This window comes from Rhinopithecus bieti, unplaced genomic scaffold (genome assembly GCF_001698545.2).
Source record: "Rhinopithecus bieti isolate Rb0 unplaced genomic scaffold, ASM169854v2 scaffold_6151, whole genome shotgun sequence".
NCBI classification, from domain to species: domain Eukaryota; kingdom Metazoa; phylum Chordata; class Mammalia; order Primates; family Cercopithecidae; genus Rhinopithecus; species Rhinopithecus bieti.
Window position 1 is genome coordinate 265,530 of NW_016805238.1, and position 14,860 is coordinate 280,389.

The 14,860-nt window shown below is 41.9% G+C and overlaps 1 protein-coding gene across 1 annotated transcript in view; it reads right to left on the bottom strand.

Moving 5' to 3' along the window:
* FAM184B (family with sequence similarity 184 member B) overlaps window positions 1–14,860 on the bottom strand; it is a 160,855-nt gene that overhangs the window by 36,251 nt on the left and 109,744 nt on the right. The window contains exon 8 of the mRNA XM_017871761.1: window positions 1,816–1,913. Coding sequence (XP_017727250.1) covers window positions 1,816–1,913 — 98 coding nt within the window. The remainder of the gene's footprint in view (window positions 1–1,815; window positions 1,914–14,860) is intronic.

Here is a 14,860-nt window from a genome sequence, read left to right on the forward strand (position 1 = left end):
TTGATGGGTGCTGACGAGTTGATGGGTGCAGCACACCAACATGGCACAAGTATACATATGTAACAAACCTGCACGTTATGCACATGTACCCTAGAACTTAAAGTATAATAATAATTTTAAAAAAACCAAATAGGTTTATCTTTTTATTACTGATTTATAAGAGTTATTTATATATTCTTAATACAGATGGGATATTTTATCCCAGTCTGTGGCTTTTCTATTCATTTTAAGTTTTTTTTAATAAGTGGAACTTTCAATTTTGATGAAAACCAATTTATTAATTTTCCTTTGATAGTGTTTTCACATCCTATCTAAGAAATTAGTGCCTACACCAAAGTTTCAAAGATACTTTCCTTAGTTTTTATATTTTAGATCTATGAAACATCTCAAATTAATTTTTGTGCATAGGGCACAGTAGGGGTTGAGGTTCATTTTTTTCTCATGTATATCCAGTTCCAACACCATTTGTTGAAAAACTTTTCCTATGTCCATTGAATTACCTTGGTACCATGAACAAAAATTAATCTAGCAACTATGTGTGTGTGAATCTATTTCTTAACATTCCATTGTGTTTCATTAGCTTATTTGTGTACTGGCATATTGATACCACAATGTCTTTATCACTAAAGCTTTATAACATGCCTTGACATCAGGTAGCCTGAGTCCTCCAACTTTCTTCTTGAAGATTTTTAATATTAGTTTTGGCTCTGTGACTTGCTCTGGCCCATGGAAGCTGGGTGGAAATGAGAGTGCATTTCTGAGTTTAGGCTTGACGAGCCACTGCATGTTTCCATAAGCCTTTTGAACATCTTCCCTTTACCATGACAACAACATTCCCTAGATGGGGACTAATCCTTCAGCCTGGGCCACAGAATGAGATGGCATGTGGAGCAGATTTTAACTGTAGTTTGTGGCAGAACAATAACACCTGACCCTCACCCAGGAGCCAAGCTCACATAAGTCCCACTGATGTGGGGTTAGGTTTTGTGTCCCCACCCAAACTTCGTCTTGAGTTGTAATCCCCATAATCCCCACGTGTTGAGGATGGGACTTGGTGGGAGGTGATTGGATCATGGGGGCAATTTGCCCCATGATGTTCTCATGATAGTGAGTTTTCACGAAATCTGATGGTTTTATAAGTGTTTGTCATTTCCTCCTACACATACTTTTCTGTCACCTGCCGCCATGTAAGACGTGCCTGCTTCCCCTTCTGGCATGACTGTAAGTTTCCTGAGGCCTCCCCAGTCAAGCAGAACTGTCAGTCAATTAAGCCTCTTTCCTTTATAAACTACCCAGTCTTGGGGGCTTCTTTATAGCAGTGTGGAAATGACCTAATATACCTACAGAGCCTGATAGAGCCAAGCATAAGGGTAGCTAATCTATGAGCTAAAAATCTTTGATATTTGGGGGTGTTATAGCAGCAATAGCTGACTGACATAAGTGATATAGGTGGGGATCTCCCTCAGGATCACAAAGCTTGCTTATATCCCCTAATTAAAGAACACTTGGAAACATAGGGGCAGAGGTTTTGGGCCAGTGCAGGTCTGAATCTTGGACAGGTTTGCTAACTTCTTTGAGCTCCAGGTTCTTAAGCTAAAAAATGGCTTCTCTGGGTTGTTGTAACAATTAAGTAAGATAGTTTATGTAAAGCCCATAGCTGTGCTGAAGACATACAAGATATGCTTGTTGACTCCCCAAGCATGCTGCAAGGAGCAGTGATAAATACTTGAGGATAAAATGAATGAATGGATGAATCCTTCCACATCTGAGTCCTCATTCATTGGAGCACTCAGAAGTCTGCATGTCCTCCTGTACCTTTCTTCTTCGTCACTGCTGGTTCCTTCTTCAGCTGCTAACTTATCTTGATACTCCTCTCCTCTCGGCGAAGTTTCATCCAGCTTCAAGCATGGATCCTAAGGCAAAAAAAAAAAAAAAAAAAAGGCAAGATGAGCTTAAGTACAGCTTAATGCTTCAATCTGTGGCTTATTCAAATCAGAGAGCAGAGGAGAGGGAGCCCTCAGCAACCCACTCTCAGTGCCCTGCTTGCAGGGGATGCCAAGGCTTGTGATGATGACGTGACTAGAACAGTGCCTGGCTTACTGTGATCAATGCCAGCCCTGATCCCTGTATCCTGTTTTTCAGTCTATGAAGCATTTCACACTGCTGACAAAACTAAAGCATAAAGAGGGGAAGTAACCTGGCTAGGGTGCCACCATCGGTGAGGAGTGGAAGTGAAATATGCAACTGGACAATAGGACCCTGGGGACTGAACTCTTGACCACTTTATGATATGGTTCCAAGCATAACCCTCAGAGAGAGGTCCTTGGTAAGCCTGCTGCACAGGGCTTCTCAGGTTGTGAGGACCTGAGAACCATGCTGGCTCATGGCCAGTGGTAAGTGTGAGCAACCGGTGTTACTATTCTATCCGTTTTACAGTTTGTAGTCTGCTATGTCCCACTATGTAGAATCAGAAAGCATGGAACTTGCTGAATGACCAGAGATGTGGTATGGGAGAAGAATACGGAAACTATTAGTTAACAATGAGGCTTCTGAATATTTTATGAATTGAATTTGCTCATGTTATCATCCTTTCCTTCCCACAGAGATACACGGGTGTAAAAGACCTTGTTATTTTGATTTTTCTATTTGTCATAACCACACTGTCCATGAAAACAGCATAAGACAGGGTAGGAACAGATTTGTCTCATGAAATAGTGATCACTGTAACGCGTGCTTTTCACTAACTAGCTGTATGGCTTTGAGCCAGCTTCTTCCCTTTTTTGGACCTGAGTTTCATCAGCTGTGAAACAAAGGGGCTGGCTTACATCTGTGGTCAAACTGTGTTCCAGGGATCCTGGAAGGTGTCTCGGGGTAGGAAGGGGCAGAGCTGAGGCTGGAGGGTAGGGCCTTGGGCTCCCATTCACCCTTGATCTGGAACTGCTTTGGTTGCCTTTCCACATACTGTATTGTCTATAAAAGGCCATCAATGTCAAGACCAATAAAGACCTCCACATTGTCAAATCCAATGTTCAATTCTTGGGTCTGTGCTAACTGGGCCTCCCAGCAGAATTGGAAATATTGATGATTCCTTCCTTTATGCAGCCTTCTTTCCTGGGCTTTCTCCTCCCCCCACCCCCAGTTACTGCTTCTCAGTCTTCTTTGCTGAAGTCTCCTCCTCTCCTGCTTCTCAAACTGCCACATGTCCAGAACCAGACTCTTTATTTTACTCCTCCAAACAACAAGCATGCACTTGGCTCAGGGCCTTGCACTGGCTGTTCCCTCTTCCCTCTGATATTTGCATTCCTTGTTCCCTCACTTCACTCACTGCAACCAGGAGATCATCTCTGACTTAAAGCTTAGGCTCTGCTACCAGATGACCTGTGTTTAAATGCCAGATCTTTTACTTATTAATAATGTGACCTTGGAAAATTACTTAGGTTTTCCCAAGGATTAAATGAGTCGATACAATGTAAAGTCCTTAGAACAGTATTAGGTACCTAAGGAATACTCAACACTCAAATTTATTCCCTGGAATTCTTTTTTTTTTTTTTGAGACAGAGTCTTACTCTGTCACCTGGGCTGGAGTGCAGTGGTGCAATTTCAGCTCACTGCAACCTCTGCCTCCCGAGTTCAAGCAATTCTCCTGTCTCAGCCTCCCGAGTAGTTGGGATTGCAGGTGCGTGCCACCATGCCTGGCTCTTTTTTTATTTAATTTTTTTATTTTTAGTAAAGACACATTTCACATGTTGCTCAGACCAGTCTCGAACTCCTGAGCTCAAGTGATCTGCCCACCTCGGCCTCCCAAAGTGCTAGGATTACAGGTGTGAGCCACCATGTCTGGACTGTTCCCTGGGATTCTTGTTTCCTGGATACCTTCTCTGAAATTCCAGCCCCTCTCACTCTGTTTTCCCCACTTTGCTCTATGTTCTTCTCAAAGTACATATCACGGCCTGACGTTGACTTGTCCACTCTTTAATTATCTGTTTCCCTCACTGGAAGGTAAGCTCCATGAGGGCAGGGACTTTGCTCACCTGTTTCCCTGATGCCTAGAACAGTGTGTGGCACATGCGAGTCATTACTAAAAGAATAAGCACAAATATGTCACGGGCCACTCCAGGATAGCAGGAGGACCACTCTCTCCCATACTTACCCTATACTCACTTTTGTTGTTTTTATTTGTTTTTGTTTTTGTTTTTTTGTTTTGTTTTATGACACAAGATTTTGCTCTGTCACCCAAGGTAGAGTACAGTTGCGAAATTGTGGCTCACTGGAGCCTCAACTTCCCAGGCTCAAGCGATCCTCCCACCTCAGCCTCCCGAGTAGCTGGAACTACAGGTATATACCACCATGCCCGGGTACTTTTTACATTCTCTGTAGGCACAGTGTCTTGCTATTGTTGCCTAGGCTGGTCTCAAACTCCTGGGCTCAAATGATCCTCCTGCCTCAGCCTCCCAAAGTTCTCATATTACAGGTGTAAGTCACAGTACCCACCCTTCCCCTGCTTTACATCCCATGGAGAGAAGGGCCTGGGATTGCTGCATTGTCATGAAAATCCCGTGGGCATGTGGCTGGATGGTGGCATGTGGCGGCTGTCGCCCAAACTTTGAGTGTTTTCCTGCCCTGCTTTAGGAGCCTTTATGATTCATAAGTTCAAGTTCTGTTTAAATCATTTGCATTGCCTCTAAATGTAGCAGAATACCATGTGATGCCCACTTCCGGAGAATCAGCAAGGAGATGGCACTTGGGTACCCACTCTCCACTGTGCTGGGAGGATCTGTCCTGGGGCACTCCAGAGTGATGGCCTGAGAGACAGTAAACATCCGCTCTGCCTCCTCCAGCTTTTCTCCCTAAGCCCTTATCTTCCCTCTGGGGTGGATATGTTCTGAGTTAACTCTGCTAAGCCAGAAATACACTTCCCAGGACTTCCTTCCCTGCATACTCTGGACCATGTGACTTTGCATAAAATGTGGAAGATGGAAGTGAAGCAGCAGTCATTTCCTTGTTAAGCTTGGATGCTTGAATGCAGGGCACCTGGTGGTGTTGCAGCTCATACACGTCATTGCTGATCTGCTCACTCACCTTATCGGCCAGGGCAGGTTTTGGGCTCTCAGCTCCTTTAGCTCCTGCTGGTTTCTCCTTGAGTTCTCTCTATTCTGGGCCTGTGTGTACAGCTCCTGGGGCAGCAGCCAGGCCTGAAGCTCTTCCCACACCCGCCAGATCCTCCTCAGGGTTCTCCCTATCCCCAGCCACGTGCATGTCTAGCTCCATGATGAAGGATGCCTGATTCTCCTACAGGTCACTATTAGCAAATGTGGAGCTTTGTTGGCTTCAGATACTGACATGGTTCAAGCCCAGCCTTGTGGGCTGCAGTTCGTTCTTGATCTTCCTCACTTCACTTCTGTCCTTCTTTCCTTCCAGCGGCCCACTCTGCTGACTTTAGTCCCACCACCAGGTAAAGAAGCAACAGTGGAATGTAAAGTGCTTAGCTGGCTCCTTCAATTATACTAGGTCAGTTCCTAAATTTAATGTCATATCCTATATCATTCTTAGTAGCTTGTTTCTGTGATAAACCCTAATTGATGCACCTTTTAATCTCCAGATCTTACTTATTCTTCGAGGGCCTATTCAACTGTTACTTCCTCATGAAGGCTTCACAATATCTTTTGTTGCAATTACACCTTCTCCTCTTGAAGTTCCCATAACAATTTTTTGCTACCACAATTTTCTTTTTGTTGTTGTTGTTTTTTGTTTTGTTTTTGAGATGGAGTCTTGCTCTGTCACTCAGGCTGGAGTGCAGTGGTGTGATCTAGGCTCACTGCAACTTCCACCTCCTGGGTTCAAGTGAGTCTCCTGCCTCAGCCTCCCAAGTAGCTGGGACTACAGGCGAGTGCCACCATGCCCGGCTAATTTTTGTATTTTTAGTAGAGACAGAGTTTTGCCACGTTGGTCAGGCTGGTCTCGAACTCCTAACCTCAGGTGACCCATCTGCCTCGGCCTCCCAAGTGCTGGGATTATAGGCATGAGCCACTGCGCCCGGCCTCTAACAATACAAGTTTTTCTGCCTTGTATTGTTATAGGAGCAATTTCTTTCTCCCTTCCTAAACATAAGTGAATGTAAACATAATCCCAGATACAGTTTTTAAAATGTTATAAACCCTACAGCCAGGGACTGAGAACCTGCAGCACAGCTATTTTTCATAGCCTGAGTCCTCCCTCTTTACGTAACTAGAAACTAAAGTTGAGCTGCTTGACATAAACTGGTCACAGGGTCCAGTGAGTTTGGTTCATTGTCGTGCATTTTCAAACATGTTGTGACTAAACAGATTATAACCTACATGTGAACCAGAGGCTAAAAGGTCCTCCTGTGCCTCCTAGTTTCAGGTGTTTTGGGCATAAAAAATATCTCAGAGATCTCTAATTCCCACAAAGCCCAGCAGTAAATATATAGTCTAGAAGCAAAACAGCTTTGTGAGTTACCTGCCATAAATTCAGGTTCAGTATAAACCTGGGGGAATCGCATGGTGAACGTGGAAGGAAAACAGATAATCAGATGAGCATATGTACTATTACAATATAAATATATAAATGATGTATGATTCAGTAGGTCCATGTCTCAAAAGGAAAATTCAAGGTTACAAAGAAATTGTGTTCAATAGAAAGCACAAAATATGTTGGCAAAACAATTCTAATGAGACCAGTAGTCAGAACAAACATGAACTGGCTAAGTTCTACATGGAGAGCTCTTCTGATAAAAGGAATTGTTCACTAAAATGCTCTAATAATGAAGCTATAGCCCTCTAATGACACAGCCTGAAAACATAAGGCAAAATGTGTATCACTGTAGTGAGAAATGGGATAACTTATAATGGGAGATTTTAATACACATCTCTCAGAAACGGATGCATTAAGCAGACAAAATGAGCTAGGATGAGGAAGATTTGAACAAGATCAGCAAGCTAAACCTAATAGCTAAAAAATAAACCAATAGCTACTAACATATATGTGAGGTCACATAATGAATACATTCCAGAGCCAGGATTCAAATATGTGTATTTTACTACCACATCAAGAATATATGCTTTTTTCCTTATCTATAGGAACTATTTAAAATTGACCCTGAATTGGTCTACAAAGCAAACCTCAACACAGTTCAAAGTGCTGACATTTTACAGACTATGTTATCTTATGGCACTGCAAGAACATTAGAAAGCAATAAGAAGGTAGGTTTAAAAGAATCAGATAAACTTCAAAACTCTGGGACACAGATAAGACATACACTTAGAGGGAAATTTATAGCTTTAAATGTATTCATTAGAAAACATTCAAGAAGTTAGAAAATGAACAAAAGAATAAATCCAAAGCAAGTAGAAGAAAAGAGATATAAGAGACAAAACAAATGAAATAGAAAAACACATCTGACCAACACATCTAAAAGCTGGGATTTTTGAAAGGATGCATCCGCCGGGTGCAGTGCCTCACGTCTGTAATCCCAGCACTTTGGGAGGCCAAGGCGGGCAGATCACGAGGTCAACAATCGAGACCATCCTGGCTAACACGGTGAAACCCCGTCTCTACCAAAAATACAAAAAATTAGCCGGGCTTGGTAGCAGGCGCCTGTAGTCCCAGCTACTCGGGAGTCTGAGGCAGGAGAATGGCGTGAACCCGGGAAGCGGAGCTTGCAGTGAGATGAGATCACGCCACTACACTCCAGCCTGGGCAACAGAGAGACTACGTTTCGAAAGAAAGAAAGAAAGAAAGAAAGAGAGAGAGAAAGAGAGAGAGAAAGAGAAAGAGAGAGAGAGAGAGAGAGGAGAGAGGAGAGAGGAGAGAGGAGAGAGGAGAGAGAGGGAGAGAGAGGGAGAGAGAGAGAGAGAGAGAGAGAGAGAGAGAGAGAGAGAGAGAGAGAAAAGATGCATCAAACTTCTGGCAAGCCTGATCAAGGAAAAGGGGAGAAAAAACTTAAAGCAACATGAATAATGGACAAGGAGCTCATGACAGTTATTAGAGATTAAAAAGAATTCCAAATGTACTCTGAGACAACACAGGGCCTATGGAAGGGAATCTGCAGGATGTAATTTTTGGGCCATTTTATTGGCCACAGCTATATTTAAAGGAGTCCTGGGCAGGAGTCCAGAAAGAGGAGAGGATTAAAAATACTAAAATTGCTGATGCACCCAGATAACAACACTGGCTCCCAGCTACACTGCATTTGTCTATTTCTCTGCATTTTCTCATGGATGCATATGACTCTATGAAGTAACCAGAAAGGCACTGCCATCTTTGATTTACAGATGTGGAACTAAAATTGGAGAAGTCCAGTCATTTGCCTCAGGTCTCATGGCCACTGGAGGGTGGCACAAAAAGTAGAGCCCTGTATTTTCTGATTTCCATCCATGTAATTCCATGTCACCACACTGACACTCAGCTGGGTGTTTTGACATGATTGTCACCTACCAGCATCAAGGCCTAAATGGATGTGAGTCTAAACCATGTTGTGCAAATACCAAGTATCTAAAAAACTGCGACTCGAAAATCAACCTGAGAGGAGTAACGTCAGCAACATGGCAGAAGGAAGTCCTGATCCCTTTTTTCCCCAATGAGCATATCACTTCAGCAATAATTCATGTACATATTCCCTTTGTAAAAAATCAGAGACTAATCAAAATGCTCCTGCACCCCAGGAGAATGCAAAAACAGACTCCAAAGCTGGCAGGGAGATTCAGAATACACTCTTGCCAAAGATGCTGCCCCTGGTGAAGTACCATATGATCACGAAGAGACCCCCTACACCAGCTTCAACCAGAGGAGGAAAGGAGCTAATTGGCATGTCTAGTACCCCAACTTTTCCAAGGGGGAGGTCCCTAGAGGACTAGCTTTTGTCTTGCTGCTGTTGGAGCTCTATAAGGTCCATCACAGTCTAGCCACTTGGAAGAGAATGGAGATAGAAACTTGGGCTGGTAGATACTATAGCTCCTCCTTGGCTCAGTGCAGAGTGAGCAAACGAAAACTACAGCTTCCTGCTTCTTACTGGGAGGAAATGAGTTTGTAGAGACCCCCATTACCTGGCCAGGCTCATTGATGGGGGATTCTCTTGTACAAGATGAACCTGGGAAGACTGGGAGAGGTGACTGCTTTGTCTAATGCATGGACACCAGCACAGAGAGTCAAGGAAAATAAAAATCAGGCAAAGATGTTCCAAACAAAGGAAAAACATAAATCTCCATAAATTGACCCTAATGAAACAATTCTATGATTTACCTGACAGAGAATAAAAATAACTCTGATAGAGTTGCTTACCAAGACAAAGAGAACAATGAATGAACAAAGTGAGAATTTCAACAAAAAAAAGGAAATATTTTTAAAGTACCAAAAGAAATCATGGACCTGAAAACACAATAACACAATAACTGAAATGAAAATTCACTGGCTGGGAACGGGGGCTCACGCCTGTAATCCCAGCACTTTGGGAGGCTGAGGCAGGCAGATCACAAGGTCAGGAGATTGAGACAATACTGGCTAACACGGTGAAACCCCGTCTCTACTAAAAATACAAAAAATAGCCAGGTGTGGTGGCGGGCACCTGTAGTCCCAGCTGCTTGGGAGACTGAGGCAAGAGAATGGCATGAACCCAGGAGGCAGAGCTTGCAGTGAGCCAAGATCGTGCCACTGCACTCCAGCCTGGGCAACAGAGGGAGACTCCATCTCAAAAAAAAGAAAATTCACTAGAGAATTTAATAGAAAACTATATCAAGCAGAAGAAAGGATTAGTAAACTCAAACACAGGTCACTGGAAATAATTCAGTCAAAGATGCAAAAAGAAAAAAGAAGAGAGAAAGGACAAGAAGGCTTATTTAAATATAATGACTAAGAAGTTCCCAAATCTGGAAAAGGAAATAAGCATGCAGATCCAAGAAGCCCTAAATACATCAGAAAAGATGAACCCAAAGAACCATACTGAGATAGATAATCAAATTGTCAAAGGTCAAAGACATAAAATTTTGAAAGCAGAAAGAGAAAAGCTATTTGTCACGTACAAAAGAACTCCCTCATAAGACAATGAACATTTTCCAGCAGAAACCTTGCAGGTCAGAAGGGAATGGGATGATATATTCAAAGTGCCAAAAAAAAAAAGAATGTCAACTAAGAATACTATACCTGGGAAAACGCTCCTTCAAAAATAAAAGAAAGTTTGCTTTCTCTGACTGATTTGGATGCCCTTTATTTCTTTTTCTTATCCTATTGCTCTGGCTAGGACTTCTAGTACTACGTTGAAGAGGAGTGATGATAGTGGGCATTCTTGTCTTGTTCTAGCTCTCAGACAAAATACTTTCAACTTTTTCCCATTCAGCTGAATTTTTACCATTCAGTAGAATGTGGGTTTGTCATAGATGGCTTTTATTGCATTGAAGTGTGTCCTTTGTATGACAATTTTGCTGAGAGTTTCAATCATAAAGGGATGCTGGATTTTATCAAATGTTTTTTCTGCATCTATTGAGATGATCATGTGATTTTTTGTTTTAATTCTGTTTATGTGGTGTATCACATTTATTGACTTGCATATGTTAAACCATCCCTGCATCCCTGGTATGAAACCCACTGGATCATGGTGAATCATCTTTTTGATAAGTTGTTAGATTTGGTTAGCTAGTATTTTGTTACAGATTTTAGCATCTATGTTTTTCAGTGATATTGGTCTGTAGTTTTCTTTTTTTGTTTTGTCCTTTCCTGGTTTGGGTATTAGGGTGATACTGGCTTCACAGAATGATTTAGGGAGGGTCCCCTCTTCCTCTATCTTGTAGAATAGTGTCAATAGGATTGGCACCAGTTAGGAATAGTCAGCAGAGTCAACAGACAACCCACAGAGTGGGAAAAATCTTCACAATCTATACCTCTGATAAAGGACAAATATCCAGAATCTACAATGAACTCGAACAAATTAGCAAGAAAAAAACAATCCCACCAAAAAGTGGGCTAAGGACGTGAATAGACAATTCTCAAAAGAAGATATACAAGTGGCCAACAAACATATGAAAAAATGCTCAACATCACTAATGATCAGGGAAATGCTAATCAAAACCGCAATGTGATACCACCTTATTCCTGCAAGAGTGGCCATAATCAAAAAAATTTAAAAAAACATAGATGTTGGTGTAGATGCAATGAACAGGGAACACTTCTACCCTGCTGGTGGGGATGTAAACTAGTATAACCACTGTGGAAAACAGTGTGGAGATTCCTTAAGGAACTAAAAGTAGAATTACCATTTGATCCAGCAATCCCACTACTGGGTATCTACCCTGAGGAAAAGAAGTCATTATACAAAAAAGGTACTTGCATAGGCATGTTTATAGAAGCACAGTTTGCAATTGCAAAAATGTGGAACCAACCCAAATGCTCATCAATCAAGGAGCAGATAAAGAAACTGTGGTATATATATACAATGGAATACTACCCAGTCATAGAAAGGATGAATTAATGGCATTCACAGTGACCTGGATGAGACTGGAGACTATTATTCTAAGTGAAATAACTCAGGAATGGAAAACCAAACATCATATGTTCTCACTCATAAGTGGGAGCTAAGCTATGATGACGCAAAGGCATAAGAATGACACAATGGACTTTGGGGACTCAGGGGGAAAGGGTAGGAAGGGGTGAGGGATAAAAGAATACAAACTGAGTGCAGTGTATACTGCTCAGGTGATCAGTATACCAAAATCTCATAAATCACCGCTAAAGAACTTACTCATCTNGCAATTGCAAAATGTGGAACCAACCCAAATGCTCATCAATCAAGGAGCAGATAAAGAAACTGTGGTATATATATACAATGGAATACTACCCAGTCATAGAAAGGATGAATTAATGGCATTCACAGTGACCTGGATGAGACTGGAGACTATTATTCTAAGTGAAATAACTCAGGAATGGAAAACCAAACATCATATGTTCTCACTCATAAGTGGGAGCTAAGCTATGATGACGCAAAGGCATAAGAATGACACAATGGACTTTGGGGACTCAGGGGAAAGGGTAGGAAGGGGTGAGGGATAAAAGAATACAAACTGAGTGCAGTGTATACTGCTCAGGTGATCAGTATACCAAAATCTCATAAATCACCGCTAAAGAACTTACTCATCTACCCAAACACCACCTGTTCACCAATAACCTATGGAAATAAAAAACAATTTTAAACAACAACAACAACAACAAACAAAAATAAATGAAAGATTTTCCCAGACAAACAAAAGTGGAGTGAATTATTCATCACTAGACCTGCCTTACAAGAAATGCTAAAGGGATTTCTTCAAGTTGACATGAAAGGATGTTAAACAGCAACAGGGTAGCCTAAAAGTATGAAACTCATTAGAAAAGGAAAATATATAGGCAAATATAGAACTATATTATTGTAACAGTAGTGTGCCAATCACTTTTAATTCTAGCATAAAAGTTAAAAGACAAAAGTATTAATAATTACAAGCATACCTCAGAGATATTGCAGGTTCAGTTCCAGACTACCACAATAAAGCAAACATTGCAATAAAGCAAGACACACAACTTTTTTTGTTTCCCGTACACATAAAAGTTATGTTTACATTATACTACAGTTTATTAAGTGTGCAATAACCTTATGTCTAAAAATACATACCTAAATTTAAAAGTACTATTTTGCTAAAAAATGCTAACAATCATCTGAGCCTTCAGTGAGTTGTAATCTTTTTGCTGTGAAGTGTCTTGCTTCAATGTTGATGGCTGCTGACTGATCAAAATGATCATTGCTGAAGGCTGGGGCAGCTGTGGCAATTTCTTAAAACAAGATAACAATGAAGTTTGCCACATAGCTTGACTCTGTCTTTCACAAAAGATTTCTCTGTAGCATACAATACTGTTTGACACCATTTTGCTCACAGTACAACTTCTTTAAAAAGTGGAAGCAATCCTCTCAAACTGTCACTGATTTATTTTTTATTTATTTATTTATTTTTTTGAGATGGAGTCTTGCTCTGTCGCCCAGGCTGGAGTGCAGTGGCATGATCTCGGCTCACTGCAAGCTCTGCCTCCTGGGTTCACACCATTCTCCTTCCTCAGCCTCCCAAGTAGCTGGGACTACAGGTGCCCACCACCACACCTGGCTAATTTTTTGTATTTTAAGTAGAGTTGGGGTTCAACATGTTAGCCAGGATGGTCTTGATCTCCTGACCTCGTGATCCACCTGCCTTGGCCTCTCAAAGTGCTGGGATTACTGGTGTGAGCCACCACGCCTGGCTGTCACTGATCTATTAACTAAGTTCATGTAATATTCTAAATCCTGTCTTGTTATTTTAACAATGCTCACAGAAGACTCATCAGGAGTAAATTTCATCTCAAGAGACCACTTTCTTTCATCATTTGTAAGAAGCAACTCCTCATCCATTGAAGTTCTATCATGAGATTGATTGCAGCAATTGTCACATCATCAGGTTTTACATTTCATTCTAGTTCTCCTTCTGTCTCTACATAGTTACTTCCTCAGATGAAATCTCGAACTCCTCCAAGTCATCCATGAGGGTTGGAATAAATTCCTTTCAAACTCTTATTGTTGTTTTTATCTCCTCCCATAAATCATGAATAATGAATATTATTAATGGTTTCTAGAATGGTGAATGCTTTCCAGAAGGTTTTCAAAGGGCTTTGCCCAGATCCATCAGGGGAACCACTATCTATGGCAGCTATAACCTTATGAAATGAAATGTATTTCTTTTTTTTCACCCTGTCTTATTGTGCCAAGAAATCTACTTCCTAAATAATAAGACTTCAAAGGAGAAATTATTCCTTGATCTATGAGCTACAGAATGAGTATTGTTTCAGCAGGCATGAAAACAACATTACTCTCCTTGTACCTCTTCATCAGTGCTCTTGGGTGACCAACTGGTCAATGAGCAATAACTTTTTTTTTTTTTTTTTTTTTTTTTTTTTGAGACGGAGTCTCGCTCTGTCTCCCAGGCTGGAGTGCAGTGGCCGGATCTCAGCTCACTACAAGCTCCGCCTCCCGGGTTTTACTCCATTCTCCTGCCTCAGCCTCCCGAGCAGCTGGGACCACAGGCACCCGCCACCTCGCCCGGCTAATTTTTTGTATTTTTTAGTAGAGATGGGGTTTCACCGTGTTAGCCCGGATGGTCTCGATCTCCTGACCTCGTGATCCACCCGTCTCAGCCTCCCAAAGTGCTGGGATTACAGGCTTGAGCCACCGCGCCCGGCCAAGCAATAACATTTTAAAAGGAATCTTTTTTTTTCCGAGCAGTAAGTCTCAACACTGGGCTTGAAATATTCAATAGATAATGCCATAAACAGATGTGCTATCATACAGGCTTTACTGCTTTACTTATAAAGCACAAGTAGAGTAGATTTCACACAATTCTTAAGGCCTCTAGAAGTTTTGAAATGATAAATGGTCATTGACTTTAACTTAAAGTCACTAGCTTTATTATCTTCTAACGAAAGAGTCAGCCTGTCTTTTGAAGCTTTGAAGCCAGGCATTGACTTTTCCTCTCTAGCTATGAAAGTCCTAGATGACATCTTCTAATATAAGGCTGTTTTGTCTATATTGAAAATCTGTTGGCCAGGCGCGGTGGCTCAAGCCTGTAATCCCAGCACTTTGGGAGGCCGAGACGGGCGGATCACGAGGTCAGGAGATCGAGACCATCCTGGCTAACACAGTGAAACCCCGTCTCTACTAAAAATACAAAAAACTAGCTGGGTGAGGTGGCGGCACCTGTAGTCCCAGCTACCCGGGAGGCTGAGGCAGGAGAATGGCGTGAACCCGGGAGGCGGAGCTTGCAGTGAGCTGAGATCCGGCCACTGCACTCCAGCCTGGGTGACA